Source organism: Phacochoerus africanus, chromosome 9, assembly GCF_016906955.1.
Source record: "Phacochoerus africanus isolate WHEZ1 chromosome 9, ROS_Pafr_v1, whole genome shotgun sequence".
Classification (NCBI taxonomy): Eukaryota; Metazoa; Chordata; class Mammalia; order Artiodactyla; family Suidae; genus Phacochoerus; species Phacochoerus africanus.
Window position 1 is genome coordinate 90,587,702 of NC_062552.1, and position 20,173 is coordinate 90,607,874.

General features: G+C 40.7%; 1 protein-coding gene across 9 annotated transcripts in view; it reads left to right on the plus strand.

The window, feature by feature from the left end:
* Window positions 1-20,173, plus strand: part of AKAP13 (A-kinase anchoring protein 13) — a 326,734-nt gene that overhangs the window by 80,903 nt on the left and 225,658 nt on the right. For all 9 annotated transcript variants that reach the window (XM_047797871.1, XM_047797877.1, XM_047797876.1 and 6 more), the window contains one exon: window positions 6,842-6,885. In XM_047797871.1, coding sequence (XP_047653827.1) covers window positions 6,853-6,885 — 33 coding nt within the window. In that variant the 5' untranslated portion in view covers window positions 6,842-6,852. The remainder of the gene's footprint in view (window positions 1-6,841; window positions 6,886-20,173) is intronic.

Genomic DNA, 20,173 nt, shown 5'->3' on the forward strand with positions numbered 1-20,173 from the left:
AGTGCTTGGGTTTCTTGGTGCATTGCAAGTACTGTATCAGGAGACAGTGGGACAGAGCAAAATTGTGCCATGGGAGAATCAGGCACATGGTATGGGTCTCAATACCATTGTTTCCAAAAGTGTGGGCCATGATTCCAAAGCAAAAACATCACAAGATCTGGTCTCCTGATTTGGACTCTGATGGTAGAAGTGGGGGCAGGGGCCAGGGTACCAACTGATGCTCATGTGCAATAAGGTTTGAGAATCACTGCTTAAAGCAGTCTGCTCAGTCATTAATCAGTGCATCTTTAAACAGAAGAATTCAGATTTTTAGGAGGCTTCTGTAAGATTTCCTCAGTCCCTTATTCAGGAAATATATTTGGTATATGAGTATTCTACATTTTTTGTAGAACTTGATGTCCTCACTAGGAAAAAGCCTATCTGCTGTTTGTACCATGCTGCTTTTTCTATTGTTCAGAATTCCTGGCTCCCACCCCCAACACGTTTATAGCCACCAGCCCAGACTCCTTAGGAATGAAGGAAAGAGTCTTTGGATCCTGTTATTTTCCTTGAGGAAAAGCTGAATGTTGACTGTTTTACAAGAATCTGGAGTATGTGTTGTCATTTCCATGTTAACTCTCACCCCAAATGTTTGTGGGTTTCTAAGGATTTACTGTAGCCCAGTCTTTGCAGGGTCCCTGGCCATGGAAATTCATTTGAAGCACATGTTGCCCTGGAAGTACCCTGCAGGTAAAAATCCTCTATTTACACTTGGCTTCATCCCAAACAGCTGTACTCTCCCTAATGAGACTGGGGGCGGTTGTGGTGTGTGTATTTAGAGGGTGGTTTGCACATCTTTGTGGATTTAGAAGCTTCCCTGTTGTGAATGACAAAAACCATGCCAATTGAAGTGATAGGTTTGTCAGACATGGACAGCTGGTCCTTAGGAAATGGGCTGAGATCTCCAAGCTAACAGGTTCTGGAGAGTTTGCATTTTCCAGTATAATTACTTGATACAGTGTTGGGGGCCTGTGATTCTCCCCTCACCTTCCCTGGGGCATTTCATTAATGGTGGAGCACCGGTTCAAGGCTTCTCTAGTCTAATGTGTGGCTCTGGCTAAAGAATAGTGAGTTTGGTTTATGTTTACATACATATGAGTGCAGACATTCTTGTTTGAATTGCTTTGCTTTTATCACCTCTAGGGACATTTAGTAAAGATTTTAGATTTATTCAGTTTGCACTTTTAGGAGAAAATGTCTTTACCCATTTATAGTTCAGTTGCAGGGGACTTAAGCCTGATGTGCTGTGTATAATGTTATCTTCCTGGTTGCAAAAGTAGTATCTGTTCATTGTTTGAATAGTTGTAATTAAGAAACAGATAATTTAGGAATGAAAATTCCCTGTAATCCCTAAGAATATATACACTTAACATTTTGATATTTGTCCCTCCAGATTGTTTTCTATGGTTATTTTGTTATGTTTTACAATTATAGTTTACTCACCAATGTGTTTTGAGACAGAAATGCATCTCTCGGTACCTGAAGCCTTTCATTTAACCATTTATACTTTTCAAAGTATTTTATTTGTTTTTTTGTGTGTTTTTTTGCTATTTCTTGGGCCGCTCCCATGGCATATGGAGGTTCCCAGGCTAGGGTTCTAATCAGAGCTGTAGCCACTGGCCTACGCCAGAGCCACAGCAACGCAGGATCCGAGCCGCGTCTGCAACCTACACCACAGCTCACGGCAACGCCGGATCGTTAACCCACTGAGCAAGGGCAGGGACCGAACCTGCAACCTCATGGGAACTGTGGCTTCTAATCTGTGCCTAGCAAGTGTGCTTAAGTACTTTACTTGGAACTTTCTTTTAATTCTTTCATGAACTCCATAGTATACGCAGGAGTTACTGTGCCCTTTCTACATATACGGAGACTGAGAGTCAGACAAGTTAAGTGACTTGCTCATATAGTAAATTAATGAAGAACTTGGAATGCCTATGCATTTGATTTGATTTCTCCTCTAGAGAATATTGTACTACACCTTACGCCTTCCCTGTATTGAGAAGTCCTTTTTAGATGAAAATATCTTTGAGACATATAAAACTGTTGAATGAGGACATAGTACATCTTTGATATATTATGAGATATTTTGTTTTTTTTTCTTTCTTTCTTCCTTCCTTCCTCCGCACCCTCAGCACATGGATGTTCCCAGGCTAGGGATCGAATTGGAGCTACAGCTGCCGGCCTGTGCCACAGCAGCTCCAGATCCGAGCTGAATCTGTGACCTACACTACAGCTCACAGCAACGCCATATCCTTAACCCACTGAATGAGGCCAGGGGTTGAACCTGCAACCTCATGGTTCCTAATTGGATTTGTTTCTACTGCGCCACGACGGGAACTCTAAGATATTGTTAGTTTTTGACTAGGAGTTGGAATTCTGTGGCTCACAGACTGAATCTAGCCTGCTGCCTCTTTTTGTAAATAAAGTTTTGTTGGAACATGGCCACGCCTGTTAATTTACGTTATATAGCAGAGACCATGTGACCTGCAGAGACTAAAATATTTACCATTTGACTCTTTCTGAAAATGTTTGTGGACACCTGTTTTGGATGCCAATTTTTGTTTTATTTATTTTTATTATTATTATTGCCAATTTTTATTTAGATGTGTTTTTTTGTTTTATTGGTAGCTTCTAAGGTTTTGGATTTGTTTGCTCAGGCCCATTAGTTGGTGGAAGTCCTTTGTGTCCTTGCCGTCCCCCAAACTAATCAAACAGGTTTATCACTTCATGCCTGAGTTTCTGTGTGATCCTGTATAGTAACATATCTGCGTAGTTGTTTTCAGGTAGTGATTTGCAAAAACCCCCAAAACTTTTGCTGTTGTTAACTTTTGTAAACACTGCACATCCAGTGCTGACTGGTACATCCTGATGATGGTTTGTGCATTGCACCCTTTGAAGAAAAGGCTGAAGAGCAGGAAGAGATTACTGCCAACAGTTTTTACTTCTGTAATCAGCAGCGCCCTGAAACGTCTCATGTGTGGGTGTGGTGGGAGGATGTAAACTTGTATAATTGAGATTGTTGCATTAAAATTGAGTGAGTTTTTTTTTTTTTTTTAAATTAGGGCTGCACTTGTGGCATATGGAAGTTCCCAGGCTAGGGGTCGAATCAGAGCTGTTGCTGTCTGCCTATACCACAGCTGAAGCAATGCCAGATCCAGGCCACATCTGTATCCTACACCACAGCTTTCATCAATGCCAAATCTCCAGCCCACTGATCAAGGCCAGGGATGGAACCTGCGACCTCATGGATGCTAGTCAGATTCATTTCCTCTGAGCCACCCCTGGAATTCCAAGTGAGTCTTATTTTGACATGAAGTGAACATGTTACATTTATACAACAGTAAACTATTAAGTTTGGAGTTTTTTTGGAGCATTTTGAAATAAAATGCAAAATGTGTGGGGGGAATAGAAATATGTAATTACTGTGCTTGTTTACTTCATACCCCTCGAATTTATGATTCCTTTGAGCTCTAGCTGGATACTTTTGAGTGGCGGAGTTGGTGAACATACATTTGTCTTGAGGGTTTTTTTGGTGTGTGTGTCTTTTTTTTAGGGCCGCACTCTTGGCATATGGAGATTCGAAGGCTAGGGATCAAATTGGAGCTGTAGTCGCTGGCCTATGCCGCAGCCACAGCAACAGCCAGATCCGAGCTGCGTCAGTGGCCTACACCACAGCTCATGGCAATGCCAGGTCCTTAACCCACTGAGCGAAGCCAAGGATTGAACCTGCATCCTTATGGATACTAGTCAGATTCATTTCCATTGGGCCACAACGTGGAATAAGTCTTGAGTTTTGATGTTTACCTTTCTTCATGTTCTTTCAAATGGCATCAGCCTTTCCTGTTTGCTGTGTCTGTCATGTCGTGCTTGTGTTTACGTGAAAGCAGCCTGATAAATGTGTGAACTTGTGCAGAGCCATTCACTAGTTCCTTGATGAAATGATTGGATGGACATAGTGCCTTTCTTTAATTTTGCAGTTGGGAAAGCTTGACAAAGCAAAGGCTCCACAATGTTCTCCAAATTGGTCTTGGAGTATAGGTTGGTTTTTAAGTGCGTTTACTCTGACCCAAAGACGACCTTCCTATAATATTCTCCTTTTTAAAAAAAAATTTTTTTTTAAGAACACAGTTTTCAAGTAAAGTAAGTTTGTTTAAATGTGTGAAAGTTGGTGCATTATATGTAGCAAGTTTTTGATGGTTTAACATCAGGATTCTTGAGTTCTCACTTTAGGACTAGTTTGAAGATCTTTTATCTAGTACTTGCTTTCTTAATCTCTTTCATTTTTTGGGGGTGAAAGTCATCTCTGAGAGACCTTCCCTCACCACCATATTTAAAACTGTATCCTATTCCTTCTGTGTGATTATCTTGTTCATGATGTTCACTAATAACTATCTGAAAACCATTTATTTTAATGTTTAAAAATATATTTGTTACTCCTAGAATAAGCCCTGTGAGTTCGATGCCTGATGCATTATAGATGAATTAAAAAAAGTCAAGGGGAATCTATACTGTTTGTAGAATGAGGGCTGAAGGTAGTGGAAGGCAGTCGGTGGTGTCAGACTGGATTTGAATATGGGTTCTCCCACCCCTTGATATCAATATTAATTTAATCACTAAAATAATTTTTTCACCAATGAAATGGGAAAAATATTTCTAATGGGGATTAAATATGATTTGGATATAAGGTTCTATAAATGTTAGTCCTCTCTTTCACCTATTATGTCAACATGGAAGAAGCCTAAAGGCATTCTGAATTTACCCATCTATGGTTTCTGGGGTCATTACTTTTGACAGATTTATTCTTTCAATAGCTTGTGTTGCCAGGACAACAGTGACCCATCCCTTTGACCACTGTGAGTGGCTAGATATTTTGTTACTCCTCTTTAATCCTTATATCAAAATAACTTGTATGGTTCTGGTTTTAAAATAAGTTTAGGCAATTTATGGTTTCAGACAATTCATTTGGCATTAGCCCTTCCTTAGAGGCAAATGAGTTTCGTCAGATCTTTTGTCCAGATGGAGTGGGAGCCACTCAGGTTTATGTTTGTGATTGTTATACACATAGTCATTCTAGGTTTTTTGGCAAGTCAAGAAACATCAGAGGGCTGATAAGTCACTAGTTTGCCTCCATAGAGCTCTCCAAACCTTATGAATTACAAAGTGTTAATTCCTGCTTTGGTTTCCACTGATACTTCTTTTGCTTGGTTGATAGGAACACTTCAGAAGTTACTTAAGGCAAATTGGCTCATAAATTTATAGGTTGTTTCAATCTTCTGTCCCAGGCAAGTCTGATAAGGACCTGGAAAGCTGATTAAACAGACTGCTGAGCACAGTGGGCTTAATTTTAACTTAAATGGGTATTTAATGTGTTGAGAAAGTACTTAATCTTCAGTCCTTTTTAATTCATGCTTCCTATTTGAATCTGATGGGCAGGAATTTTTTTTTTTTTTTTTTACTGAAAGAGTTGGCTGCTATATTTCTCAAGCTTGGATTTCAGTGTGGATTTTTTTGCGGGTGATTTTAGTGCCTAATGGTACAAAATCCTTCAATGAAGAAAGGTAGGAAGGAAAGTGCCCTAAGCCAGGAAGTCTGTTGTGTTGTTGAGGGGTAGACCAGAGAATGAACGGGGCAGGCAGGGAAGGGGTCAGTCACTGGGAGCCACCTGGCTGTGAGCACGACTTCATGCAGAAGACAGAAACCTGGGGGCTGCTGCTGGTTGGGGATGGTTGTTTTTAGGAGCCTGGTTATAGTTTTCTTTTCCACAGGTGTGTATTAAGTGTTTTTTTAGGTGAGCCTTGATCCTCAGACAGCCACAGCCTGACCAAACTGACAGATTTGTGAGAATTTTAATATTGAGAGGATTGTGTTATTTGGGTTATGCATTACCAAGTATGAGATTTTATCCTTTTTTTGCATGTATGCATGACATTTCTGTACCGTTTTTTATATTGCTGGTTAACAATGTAATCCAGTCACCTGTCATGGGTAGGACTCTTAAAATCAAAATGTAATGAAGTCACTTAGGTCTACTTCTCTCTCTCTTATGAAGGTGGGATTAGCTTATTCTCAGATTCATTTTATTTGGCAAAAGACCTGCCTTCTGAAGCATGCAATTCTGGACCTCGATAGCTTTAGCCTAGATGAAATCCTGGTCAAATCATCGTGCTATTGTGATTATTCGCAAGTGTTTTATATAACCCTGGAAGTCTTCTCTATAAAGTTCTTTTAAAGATTTTTGTGAGAATTCATTTAGTGAGGGTAGCAATAGGGAATCCAGCTATTCACTTTGAGGAGCGTGACAACTGCACAGCTCTGTTGTTGGAGGCTGGCAGTAGCCTCCCTTCTCTGAGAGGAGGGCTGAGAGGAAGAGGGCTCCTCGCACCCCCTGCTCTAAGCACCCTGGTGAGACTGGGAGGACCCCTGGTTAGGTAGCGTTTTGTGAGTTTGGGAGATTATATAAAAGCATAACTGAACATACACTGTTCTTGCTTTGGTAACTGCTTTTAATATCCTGTTGGTTGGTTGAAACGTCTTCTATGACAGTGAAGCCTTTTGTCTTTATTTTTCAATTGGGAAATCTTTTCCCCTACTTGAAAAGATTGAATCTGGGCTATAAGCCATACTGCAATCCTTGACCTTCTTGCCTTCCCAAACCTCCAAAGAAAGCTGGGTATCCAGTAATCTCCGACTTCTGATTGTGCTTATGTAACCTCTCTTGATATTTAGGACTTTCAGTGGGTTTTAAATTTTTGACAGTAACTTTTGATTTTATTCTCATTTATTTCTCCTTTTTCTGTTTCAGTGTCCTGGGTCATGAAACTTAATCCACAACAAGCTCCATTATATGTGAGTAAATCACAAGATTTCATTTTGTACTTATTTTTTTGCTGTTTAGTTCTTATAATAAACTCAAAAACCGCTCTTATGTGATTATCAAAGGCATTTTAAACCATCTACACATGAATTTATTGGCATAATACACTTCAGAAATTGAATTTGATTTAGTAAGTATTAAATGACTAATACATGCATGGTACTGAGCTGAGAACAAATAGTACCTGTAAAATTTGTGAGGTACATTGACCAGGGTGATAAGATGTATGTATAAAACAATTACATTGCCCTGCAAAATGATACTGTAGCTTTTTATTTTTACCTACAGTGCATTTCTGTAAAAGTAGTATGCAGAGCTTTCAACTGCCAGGGCGAGTTACCCTGTGCCACAACTAGGTGGCACTCTGTCATTGGCAAAAGTGCTGTTTTAAGAATCTGGGTGAAAGGTGGTGTATCATCTCCCTAAAGTGAGGAAATTATAAGGTGAATGGATAAATGAATGAATCAAGACTGGAAAAAGTAAATTCTAGGTGTGTTAATAAATAAACTATTGTAAGAGTGAATTAGCTGAATCAGGATGGTGGAAAATACTTGGTTGCTTCGTGAGATGCAGGCTTGGAGGTGTAAAGGATTAGATTTGTTGGGAGGCCAGAGGGTTTGGGGTTGATATGGTCTAGAGAGGTAAAAAAATTATTTTTGATGAGACAGGTCTTCAGTCTGGTCTTAAAGATTAAGGATCATTTTGTTGGCTGAAAAATCCTCAGAATTTGTTGAAGACATAAGGCAGATGGTGGAGGGATGAGTGGCAATGAGCATGGTGTTCAGTGAGTGGGGAGAGAGTGGTAGTGGAAAGTCTGCCCACCACCCTGAATTTGTGTTAGGGGCAGTGGGAGCTAAGTATGAAAAGGTAGGTGAAGCTCAGTTGTGAAGGCACACAAAGATGTGTGAAGTTTAGTTTGTGACCACTGAAGAGCTTTTGATGGTGTTTATCTCAAACCTGCTGTTCATTTTATACATTTATTTATTTTTAACCATGCTGTTTAAATAAAAATCATATACCTTTCTAACATAAGAATGTTCATACGGTCATTCTTTATAGATTATTTCTATTTTAAATATAACATACAAAGAAAAAATTTTTGTGTTCTTAGAAGATGTTTTATATTTTCATTTTCTTTTCAGACTACCTGGAGACAATTTATTTTGCTCACCAGTGGGTTTGCACATGAATACTTTAGGCTTAAAAAACAACTTTGAGATAAAACTCACACACCATAAAATACATTTATTTGAAGTGTACAATTCTACAGCAGAAATTATCACAACCTTGTAAATTAACTACACTTCAATAAAATGTAAAACCAAGTGTACAATTCTATGGATTTTAGTGTATTCACAGTTGTATGATCTAAACTTCAGAACATTTTCATCATGCCAGGAAAAAACCCCATACCCTTAGCAGTCACTCCCCATTTCTCTCCTCCCAGCCCCTGGCAACTACCATCTACTTTCTGTCTTTATGGTTTGACCAGTTCTGGAAATTTCATGCAATATGTGACCTTCTGTGACTGATTTCTTTCACTCAGCGTCATGTATTTAAGGTACATGTTAGAGCAAGTGTCGGCACGTTGTTCCCCATTTTCACTGACAAATAATAATCCATTGTATGGACATACTTCATTTTTATTTTTATCCATTCATTATTTGTTAGCCTTTTGGGCTGTTTCCAGTTTTTGGCTATTACGAATAGTACTGCTCTGAACAATAATTTTTTTGTGTAGGCATTCAACTTCATTCCTTTTCCATTGAATTTTCTTGGGTACCTCTGTTGAAAATCAATTGATTATAAATGTAAGGAATTATTTCTAGACTCTCATTTCTGTTCCTTTCATATAGGTCATCTTTAATTACATCAATTTCTTTCTTTAATGATTTATAGTTTTCAGTGTATATGGCTTTTATTTTTTATTTTTATTTTTATTTTTTTGTCTTTTTAGGGCCACACCCATGGCACATGAAGGTTCCCAGGCTCGGGGTCTAATTCGAGCTGTAGCTGCCGGCCTGCACCACAGCCACAGCAAATCGGGATCTGAGCCGCATCTTTGACCTGCACCACAGCTCATGGCAACACTGGATCCTTAACCCACTGAGCGAGGCCAGGGATTGAACCTGCAACCTCATGGTTCCTAGTCGGATTCGTTTCCACTGCACCACGATGGGAACTCCTGATACTGTTCTCTTAATTTCGTTTTTAGATTGCTCACTGCTAGTGTAGAAATACAACTGATTTTTGTACATTGATCTTTTAATCAACAACCTTGCTGAACTTGTTTATTAGCTAATAGTTTTTTAGTGGATTCCTTGGGGTTTTCTATATACAAGATCATATCATCTGAAAATGGATAGTTTTCTTCCTTTACAATCTTTGTATTTTTCTTTTTCTTGCCTAATTGCCCTGAGTAGAACCTCTGCTGCAGGGTTGAATAGAAACAGTGAGAACAGATATCCTTGTCTTGTTTTTGATCTTAAAGGAAAAGCGTTCAGTCTTTTACCATTAAGATTAGTATGATGTCTTTAGCTCTGGATTTTCATAGATGCCTTTATCAGGTTGAGGAAGTTCTATTTTATTGCTAATTTGAGTGTTTTTATCATGAAAAAGTGTTGAATTTTGTTGCGTGTTTTTTCCCTCTGTTGAGATGATCGTGTGGGGTTTTTCTTTCATTTTAGTATTATATTACCTTGACTTTGAATGTTAAACCAACCTGTATTCCTGGGATTAATCCCATTTGGTCATGGTATATAATCGTTTTTGTGTTGCTAGATTTAGTTTGGTAGTAATTTTTTGAGGATTTTTTTGTCTGTTGGTGAAAGATATATTTTATAGTTTTCTTCTGATGTCTTTGCTTTTGGCCATTAAAGTGTTTGGTTAGGGGACTGATGTAACAGGTAGTTATGGTAAGCAGAATAACGGTTCCCCAAGTGTACCCATATCTTAATCCTCAGACCTTTTGACTATTTATCTTAGGTGGCAGAAGGCACTTTGCAAATTTGAGTAAGTTGAAGATCTTGAAATGGGAGATAATCTTTTAATTGTCTTCTAGCCCAGTGTAATCACAGAGATTCCTATAAGTGAAAGAGGAAGTCAGGGATTTGCGGATAAAATGCTGCTGCCTTTGAGAAGTTTTCTGATCTTGCCATCATGGAATCTGAGAACTTTGGACTTCTATAAAACTTTAGATGATATCTGCTTCAACCTGTCTTTTGTTGTTGTTGTTGCTTTTTGGGGTTTTTTTGTTTGTTTTTTGGGGGGAGGGGCCCCACCCGCAGCATGTGGAGGTTCCCAGGCTGGGGTCCAATTTGAGCTACAGCCGCCAGCCTACACCACAGCCACAGCAATGAGGGATCCAAGCTGCATCTTGGACCTATACTTCAGCTCATGGCAACACCAGATCTCCAGCCCACTGAGCAAGTCCAGGGATGTAACCTGCATCCTCGTGGATACTAGTCGGATTCATTTCCGCTGCGCCCCAGTGGACACTCCATCCTGTCCATTTTAGAGATGAGGAAATGTGTTCTGAAGATAATGTGATAAAGTCTCACAGCTCATTGGTGGTAAACTGTGACTTAAATCTGTATTTTTTGGGCTTAGTTGTAGAAACCACTGTAAAGTTTGTGAAGCTTAAAACTTCATTCTGTTAGGGAAGCCAGGTTCTTTTAGAAGTCAATTCTGGGAAATATTCTTTTATTTATTTATTTATTTTGGTCTTTTTTTGGGACTGCACTCGAAGCATATGAAAGTTCCCAGGCTAGGGGTCACATAGGATCTGCAGCTGCTGGCCTACGCCACAGCCATAGCAACACCAACACCATATCCTAGCCATATCTGCAACCTGTGCCACAGCTTAAGGGACTGCTGGATCAGGTTGCTCCTGTAGCTTGGGTTTGATCCTTGGTGCAAGAACTTTGATATGCTATAGGTGCAGAAGTGTCCAGAACAAGCTGCAGTAGTTAAAAATGTAAGAAATGCTCCAGATTGTACAGGTGGCAGTGCTGTTGAATGTTAAAGCTGTTGTAATGAGTTAATTTTGATGAACTTCACAGGGGAACAACGAATATGCAGAACCTGGAACTTGGGACACCAGTAGCATAGCCTGGCTGTGCCTTGGTTTCTTTGCCTGTCAACTCTTTCCACAAGTACACTCTTTGTGTCAACTAGGCTAGTTATACCACCAGGTCAAGTATTGCACTCAGCCCCCACAAATATATTGATTATTGTCAGATAAATTTCTAAGAATTGCAGTTTCAGGACCATTGTGTTGGTGGAGGTAAAAACTTTTGACAACTTTAATAATACCCCTCTAAGTGATGAGAGCCTAGATTGTTTACTGGGAGTAAAAATGGAGAGGCAGTGCCAGATGCAAGAAATACTTAAAAGAAGCATTATTAGACATGGGAAATGGGAAAGAAGCATGAATGACAGTTGATTGAAAACTTGAGCCTGAATGACGACAGCTCATGCCATTGCCAGATGTGGAAAAGAAAGAAGGTGGTGACTTTGTTCTTTAAATGTGTTGAAGGGCATGTTGATATTCTGTTGACAGGTGGAGATGTGGGGTTGGAACTATGGGACAAGAAAGTTGGTTTGAAGTAAGAGAGAGTTTGAGTCATCTTTAAGAAATTGTTCTTTGAGAAGATGAAAGTGGATGGAATTAGTCTCTAGACTATGGCAGAGAAGGCAAAGTTGAATCAAGAGAGAAGTTGTTCCAGGAGTTCCCATCATGGCACAGCAGAAATGAATCCCCTAGGAACCGTGAGGTTGTAGGTTCGATCCTTGGCCTCACTCAGTGGGTTAAGGATCCAGCATTGCCATGACCTGTGGTATGGGTCGCAGACGCAGCTCAGATCTGGCATTGCTATATGGCTGTGGCGTGGGATGTTAGCTGTAGCTCCAGTTACACCCCTAGCCTAAAAGTGGAGAGGCAGTGCCAGATGCAAGTGTGTCACAGGTTCGGCCCTAAAAAGGCAAAAAAACAAAAAAGAGGAGGAGTTCCAGAAATTTGGATAGCATTTGTTCCTTTAACTTGTTATTCTTGGAATTTTAAAATTTCAGTCACATTAATATTAGAAATGAATTTTGGGGGAGTTCCCGTCGTGGCGCAGTGGTTAACAAATCCGACTAGGAACCATGAGGTTGCGGGTTCGGTCCCTGCCCTTGCTCAGTGGGTTAACGATCCGGCGTTGCCGTGAGCTGTGGTGTAGGTCACAGACGTGGCTCGGATCACGTGTTGCTGTGGCTCTGGCGTACGGCGGTGGCTACAGCTCCGATTCAACCCCTAGCCTGGGAACCTCCATGTGCCGTGGGAGCAGCCCAAAGAAATAGCAAAAAGACAAAAAAAAAAAAAGAAAGAAAGAAATGAATTTTGGGGTGTATCTGGGGGACTTCTTTTGTGCAAACCCCTTTTTTGAATGCTGGTAAAAATATGGCCATGAACAGAAACAGAAGGTTCCCTGCACTTGTGGTATTTGCGTTATAGTGGGGAGAAGGCAGATAATGCATAACAATAAAACATCAGGAAGAACAGTTTTATGAAAATGAAACAAGAGGATGTGATGTTGATTGTGTCTGAGTAGAGGCTATTTTATTTTAGGTCGAGTGCTCAAGACCTTTGAGAGGTGGGCCTTTTAAGCTGAGACTCAATTAACTAGAAGGAGCCAGCCATGTGCGGTTTTGGCACAATGTTCTAGCTGAAGGGAACAAATGCAGGAGCTCTAATCCAGGTGGGGGATCCATGTGGGGAACAGGAAGAACAGGGGCAGGACTCAGAGCACAGAGGGGACTGGGTATGTTCTCTCCTGGATGATGTGGAGACTCAGGGAGGAGAGGGAAAAGCCTGATATTGAAGGATTTCACAGAAGGCTGAATGACCTCCCGAGGGGCCTGCCTTCTGTCTCATCTGAATACCAGCACAGCACCCACCTGTAAGTATACTCCTAACTTTTAGATCCTCCAGTGGCTTGGGGTCAAGTCAGGCCTCTTGGGGATATTGGATTTATCCTAATGTAGAGCTGCAGCCTTAGACAGACTGGATTCTTAGTTTAAATGAAATATTTTGGACTACCTCTTTGAGGAAAAATAGTTGTATTACTCTGTAGTCATCTTTAAGATCCATGTTTTAGGAGGGCTCAAGGAGCTAAGAATCCCATGATCCATGAGGATGCAGGCTCAATCCCTGGCCTTGCTCACTGAGTTAAGGATCTGGCATTCTGCAGTCTGCAGTGTAGGCTGTGGATGTGTTTTAAATCTGGTGTTGCTGTGGCATAGGCCTGCAGATGCAGCTCCCATTTGACCCCTAGCTTGGGAACTTTCGGGTGCAGCCCTAAAAAGAAAAAAAAAAAAGGTCCATATATTAGATGTAAATTGGATGTTCTTGTATTGAGAAACTTTTGTTGTTGCTTTTAAATAGCAAATTTGGATCTCATTTATCAGAGGACAGTGTAATTTAAAAATTCTGCTTAGTTTTTTATATTCTTTCACGCTTAAAATTGCTTCTTGGGAGGAAAAAACCCCGAATTTCTAAAATTTGCTATTAGTCCCTTTGTGAACCTAAATGAACAATGTATGATAACGATTTCATAGTAGGCCTTTCATTTTCTTTCTCGCTCTTTTTTTTTTTTTCTTTTTCTTTTTTCTCTTTTGTCCTTTTAGGACCGCACCTGCAGCATATGGGGGTTCCCAGGCTAGGGGTCTAATCGGAGCTGTAGCCACTGGCCTACACCACAGCCACAGCAACGCCAAATCCGAGCTGCCTCTGCAACCTACACCACAGCTCATGGCAACTCTGGATCCTAAACCCACTGAGTGAGGCCAGGGATCGAACCCACAACCTCATGGTTCTTAGTCAGATTCGTTTCTGCTGTGCCATGACGGGAACTTCCACTTTCTGTGTGTGTGTGTGTGTGTGTGTCTACTTCACCTACTGGTGTTAATACCAGTTTGCATCACCTATCACCTTTCTACATAACTCCTTAAAAATAATTCACACTCATGTACCACCTCCTAGTTTGAAATGCATATTTGCATGTGTTATGTCAGCTGGTTCTCAATGCAACCTTCTCATGCAACACATGCAACCTTGTGAGGGTGGAGGTACCATCATTCTTTTTTTTTCTTTTTTGCTTTTTAGGGCTGCACCCGCGGCATATGGACGTTCTCAGGCTATGGGGTCAAATCAGAGCTACTGCTGCTGACTTACACCACAGCTCATGGTAACACTGGATCCCCAGCCTACTGATTGAGGCCTGGGATGGAAACCACACCTGCACAGAAACTAGTCTGATTCCTTTCTGCTGTGCCACAACGGTAACTCCCTCATTCCTAAATTAACTTCAGAATACCTGAGGAAATAAGAGCTCAAGATGGTTCATCTAGTATATGCAAAAATTAGGACTTTAGCCAGAAATGGTGACTCTCAAACTCCTTGACATTATTCTTCTGTATGCCAAGCTGTCTTAACCCAGTTGCAATCCATAATTGTTGCATAAAACACCAATTTCACAGCACTTAATAGGATAGACTTGGACAAATAAAGTCCTTTTTAAAATAAGTAACCCGGAGTTCCCGTCGTGGCGCAGTGGTTAAGGAATCCGACTGGGAACCATGAGGTTGCAGGTTCGGTCCCTGCCCTTGCTCAGTGGGTTAACGATCCGGCGTTGCCGTGAGCTGTGGTGTAGGTTGCAGACGCGGCTTGGATCCTGCGTTCCTGTGGCTCTGGCGTGGGCCGGTGGCTACAGCTCCGATTCAACCCCTAGCCTGGGAACCTCCATGTGCTGCGGGAGCGGCCCAAGAAATAGCAACAACAACAACAACAAAAGACAAAAGACAAAAAAATAAAATAAGTAACCCAAGGCTGATCTTCTATTTTTCATGTTTTTTAATTTTTAAAATGTTTTATTTAGAATAAATTGACATTTACAGAAAAGTGCAGTTTCATCTCTATTCATCTTTTATTAAAATTTAGAGAGTTCCTGTCGTGACGAAGTGGAAACGAATCTGCCTAGGAACCATGAGGTTGTGGGTTCGATCCCTGGCCTCGCTCAGTGGATCGAGGATCCAGGGTTGCCGTGAGCTGTGGTGTAGGCCGAAGACACGGCTCGGATCTGGTGTTGCAGTGGCTGTAGCATAGGCCGGCACCTGTAGCTCCGATTAGACCCCTAGCCTGGGAACCTCCATATGCCATGGTTGTGGCCCTAAAAAGGCCAAAAAAAAAAAAAAAAAAAATAGGTCACATTTGCTCATCACTTTCTATATTACATATATTTTTTGAACTGTTGAAAGTTGCAGACATTATACCCTATACCTGCTAGATATTTCAGCCTTTAGTTCCTAAGAACTAGGACATTAGCTTTCATAAACCAGTGTACAATCAACAAAAACAAAAATGGTAACATTGATGTAATAATACTCTTGTATAATGTAAATCCATATCCAAATTTCTGTAATCATCCCAATAATGTCCTTTTATAGCATCCTCCTCCCCTCCACTCCCCCATTCAGGGTTTAATGCAGGATTACATGCTGAATTTATTTATATTTCTTTAGTCTCTTACTCAAGAACAGTTCATTTGCTTCTCTTTGCTTTTCACGATATTGACATTCTGGAAGAATATAGGCCAGTTAGCCAGTTATTTTGTAGCACTTTTGGTTTATATGACAATTTTTCTTGGATTTGGTCAGGAATACTACATAAATTGGTAAACATGCTTTTCCTTTCATTTTCCTTTCCTTTACTTTCCCGCTTCCACATTCCCTTCCCTCGTGGCATGTGGAAGTTCCTGGGCCAGGGGGTCGAACCCGTGCCACAGCAGCGACCCGAACATCTGCAGTGACAGTGCTGTATCCTTAACCCGCTGAGCCACAAAAGAACTCCAAAGCCCCCTCCCTTTTTTTGACAGAACAACTGCCTTTTAAAGTTGCTCACTTGTGTCCCAAGTTTAATTATTAAATTTACTTTGTGTGGGTCTTGGTTAGTAATCATCTTTGTGATTAATAATGTTGCTAAGGAAATAAATGTGATAACGATGTCTTTATTGTGCATATGCTGTAAGGGAATATGTGCCGCAGCCCCAGGGGGAGTGTAGCTGAGAGTGTCCAATAGTGTTTTATTCTAGAGATGTATTCTGTGAAATAAATAACCTAGTCTCTTAGCAGATTGAAAAGGTAATGCTAGACATAATTCCTGTATCTCTTGAATCCTGAGTTATTATCTCTAGCCTTTATGGGACTTATGGTCTGAGCTTTTCTTTTACAGTAAAAAACTTAGAGCAAACCAAGTGGCTGCTATATTTTTATGCACATAGTACATGTACCCTTTGGCTGTAGAGCCCTTCTCAGGATAAAAGCATAGACTTCCCGGAAGGGATAGGAGATGGGGAATGTTATCAGATGATAAAAGAAAAAGGCAGGCACATGAAGCAAAAGTTCGTATTTATAAAACAAACAAAAAGGCCCACCCACACACACTGATCGTTAGCGGACCTAGCAACCTAGCAAGTGGACATTAGCAACAGTAAATAAATCCTCCCCCAGACTAACAGCTGAAAAGGAAACAAGATTTTTAAACTTCTGAAGGAGGAGAAGGGTGGGGTCTTTGGTTGCCTCTTATCTCAGACCCCAGGCTTATTCTAGAAGAAATCTGGCCAGGCCAGGCTGGAAGCTCGGTGAGGTACAAAGAGACAGTAGGGTCAAGAATAAAGTACTGGATTAATCCTGTAGATTATAAGCTAGAGAAAGTCACTTCCTTTCTCCTCTCATCACTTTACTTTTCTAGAGAAAAAGTTGTGATGATGCACCCAAGTAACTGTCCCACAGGCAGCTCTCTGTGTGGGAGTGAACTTTGTGGGAGAGGTCAGGGGTGGAGGACAGTTTGATGAGTCATAGGAATCATTGTATTTTAGGGGCAGTTGAGCTCAGTCTTCTGGAAGAGTGAAGAAACTGAGCTACAGAGAGATGGAGGGATTTGCTTGAAGCTTCATGGGGGTTGTGGTAGATCTGGTCAGGTAGCAGAATCCAAAAATAATTAGCCCAGCCTGTTTGCAGGAGGCAGTGCTTTAAATTTAGGATTCAGAGTACGTGTACAGAGAAGTCATGGTGTAAGTCTGGGAATAAGTGGGCTAAGTAAGAGAGAAGAAGGTAGCTATGGGATCACTGAAAGAAGAGAGGAATGTTTGAAAAGATAGCATTGAACTTTTTTTCAGAGGAGTAAACAGGTAAAGATTAGATAGCCAATGTGTATGCACTGTAGGCACGTTGGAGAGTAGTTTACAGTTACTAATTGAAATCCCTCTTAAGTAGAAAAAAGAGTCACAATGTGAATTGTAATTTTTGATGTAGGGAAGTCAGTAATAGCCATCCTTTTGAATTACTTGGTGAAACACTTACTTTATACTTAGAGCTTCTTCAGGAGGATAGGCGGGTTTTTTTTAGCCTGGGACCGGTAAAAGGAAGGGAAGGCGAAGATCCTGAACAGTAAGGCCATTTTTCTTGTCCATTGCAGCCCCTGTGGCTCTTTGATGCTTTTCTCTATTAGAATAATGTTCTGGAGTTCCTGTTGTGGATCAGCAGGTTAAGAACACAACATAGTGCCCGTGAAGATGCAAGTTCGATCCCTGGCCTTGCTCACTGAGTTAAGAATCCAGTATTGCCACAAGCTGCAATAGCTCACATATGTGGCTCAGATCCAGTGTTGCTGTGGCATAGGCCTCCACTGCAGTTTCAATTTGACCCCTAGCCTGGGAACTTCTGTATGTTGAGGATCTGGCCGTAAAAAGGGGGGCAGGGAGAAGAAGAATGTTTTACCAATTGCCGAGATGTTCCGGGGGCATTGAGTACTTTATGGTTAAGAATATTCTACAATTGATTGCTGTGGCTTTCATACTGACTTGAAAGGTTTATACTGGACGCTGATGATTTGCTAACTAAAATGACTGTAAGGACATATTTAAAGAGGGAAAACTTGGGGTTCATTTCCCAGATTATTCAGTTATAAACTCGTCTTTTGAGGTCCCCAAGATTGGTGGTCCAGGTGTCCCTCAGGAAAACCGAAAGTTTTTTTTCCTTAAAAAATGAAATACTTTTTTTTTTTTTTTTTTTTAAAGCAGAGAGATACTAAGACATGACATGGAAATTCATTTCCAACCGTGCTGTGAGGTTATGTAAGGGATGGTTACCATTACACACCATATGATTGGGATAAAACCCACATATATTAGATTTTCAAAGGGATGAGCCATTCTAATTACAAATTTCCAGACCCCAACAGATCTGTTTGTTTACGTCCTCCTTCCTTTCTTAGCACTGAGTGTTTTTGCATGTAATTGCTTCTGGGAGGAGGCAGAAACATCTTCACAGTAGAGAAACATCATAAGAAAGAATATCTTTGGCCCTGGATTCTTTTCATTTAAAATGCACAAAACAAACCAATATCTATTTCTATAACTTTCTTTTAGAAGAAGGACCATTTCTTTCTTTTTTTTTTTTTTGTCTTTTTGCCTTTCCTAGGGCTGCTCCCTCTGCACATGGAGGTTCCCAGGCTAGGAGTCAAATTGAACTGTAGCCACAGGCCTACGCCAGAGCCACAGCAACGTGGGATCCGAGCCGCGTCTGCAACCTACACCACAGCTCATGGCAACGCCAGATCCTTAACCCACTGAGGAAGGCCAGGGATCGAACCTGCAACCCCATGGTTTCTAGTCGGATTCGTTAACCACTGCGCCACGATGGAAACTCCAAGGACCATTTCTTAGGATGATGTTGCTGTCTGTTTTCTCAAGGAAAGGAAATGTAGGTTAGGGTACTGGTATTGGTTGAGAACTTCCTCTAGGCAAGGTACCCTGGTCATCATTCCCTGATTAACCTTCACAAGAGATGTAAAAGATTTGGTCAGTATTTACACTTTAGAGCCAGTGAAGTGAGAGTTCAGAACGGTAACAAACTGGTCTAAGGTTCCAGCTATGGTGGACCTAGTGTTCAAATCCTGTGAATGACTCCCAGGCCCATTTAAAGAAGGGAAATCAGAAGAGCATATCCATTTGACTCCGCATTTAGATCTTGAAAAAAACTTTGATTTCCTGCCATCACATTCAATTCTTTTGAGTCTCGATTTCTGTGTCCCTTGGTGAAGACTTGGACAGTCGATTAATGTGCTCTGTGTGTGCTAATTGGAACCAGCCTCAGAGCCTGAACAGAAATAGAAGATGAGAGTGCAAGTGGAGTGATCAGAAAAAAGTGAGCTTAACATTAGCAATTAAAATAGTTTATTCTTGCATAAGTATAATTTACATAGATAATCAAAGCTGCGAAGGGCTGCAGAATTTAGGTTACCCTGGCCTTAATGTTCTCAGTTGCTTCATTGTAGGAAAGAGGACCTGTTTGGTAATGGCAGTGTTTTATCTCTTCCTAGGAAATGTGTTTCCATAGCAGGAGTTGAAAGAACCTAGCTATGCCTCTTGCTTAGCTATTACTATGTTACATTTTGCTCCTATAAAGAGAGCTTTATCAGTCTTCTGATCTCCTAAATGAATTACCTGTCTTTGCCTTAACAATACATGTCTGATGGGTCAGCTCCAACATTTTGTAGACTAGAGGCCCTTTTTAGCCAGATCTGAGGATTGTTTTTAAATAATGTCAACATTGTTGCTAGTGCCAGAAGAAATAAGGAAGTCAAGTGTTCCTCAATCTAGCTTTTGGTGGTTTTACAGACCCAGAATTTTGGTTTCCTTTTGTTGCAGTTTTTAATGTCTCCAGAAATTTGCTTTCAAGAGAACACATTTTGCATTTGTAGGTAGCATTTCTTATTTTTCTTTGGCATTTTCAGAGCAGATAAATAAATTTAGAGGTCAGAGACTTTTCAGGGTCTGTCTACAGGATGATTCTGTAATAACTTGCTGTTTCCCAAGCATCTGAATATTGGGTTGGTGGTGGTGGGGTTGAGTTAAAAATTCCAGTTGGTTCTAGTGAATAGAAGTCTTGCTGTCCAAAGAAGACCAAAACATAGTGCTCTATACCCTTAATTCATTCAACAAATATTTGTGAAGCACCTGTTAAGTGAATGGAGGACCTGTCTCAGAGGAATAGATTGCTTCACAGGGGCTCAGATGCTTGAGGAATTAGATGACAGCACAAGCAGTGCCTGTTCGGGTGGTCGGTGAATTATACAGGCACTGCTGGTTCATAGCAGACAGGGAGAGGTATGAGATGTTGGCAGATGTGATAGGGAAGCCTTCAGGAAAGTCTTCAGGTAAA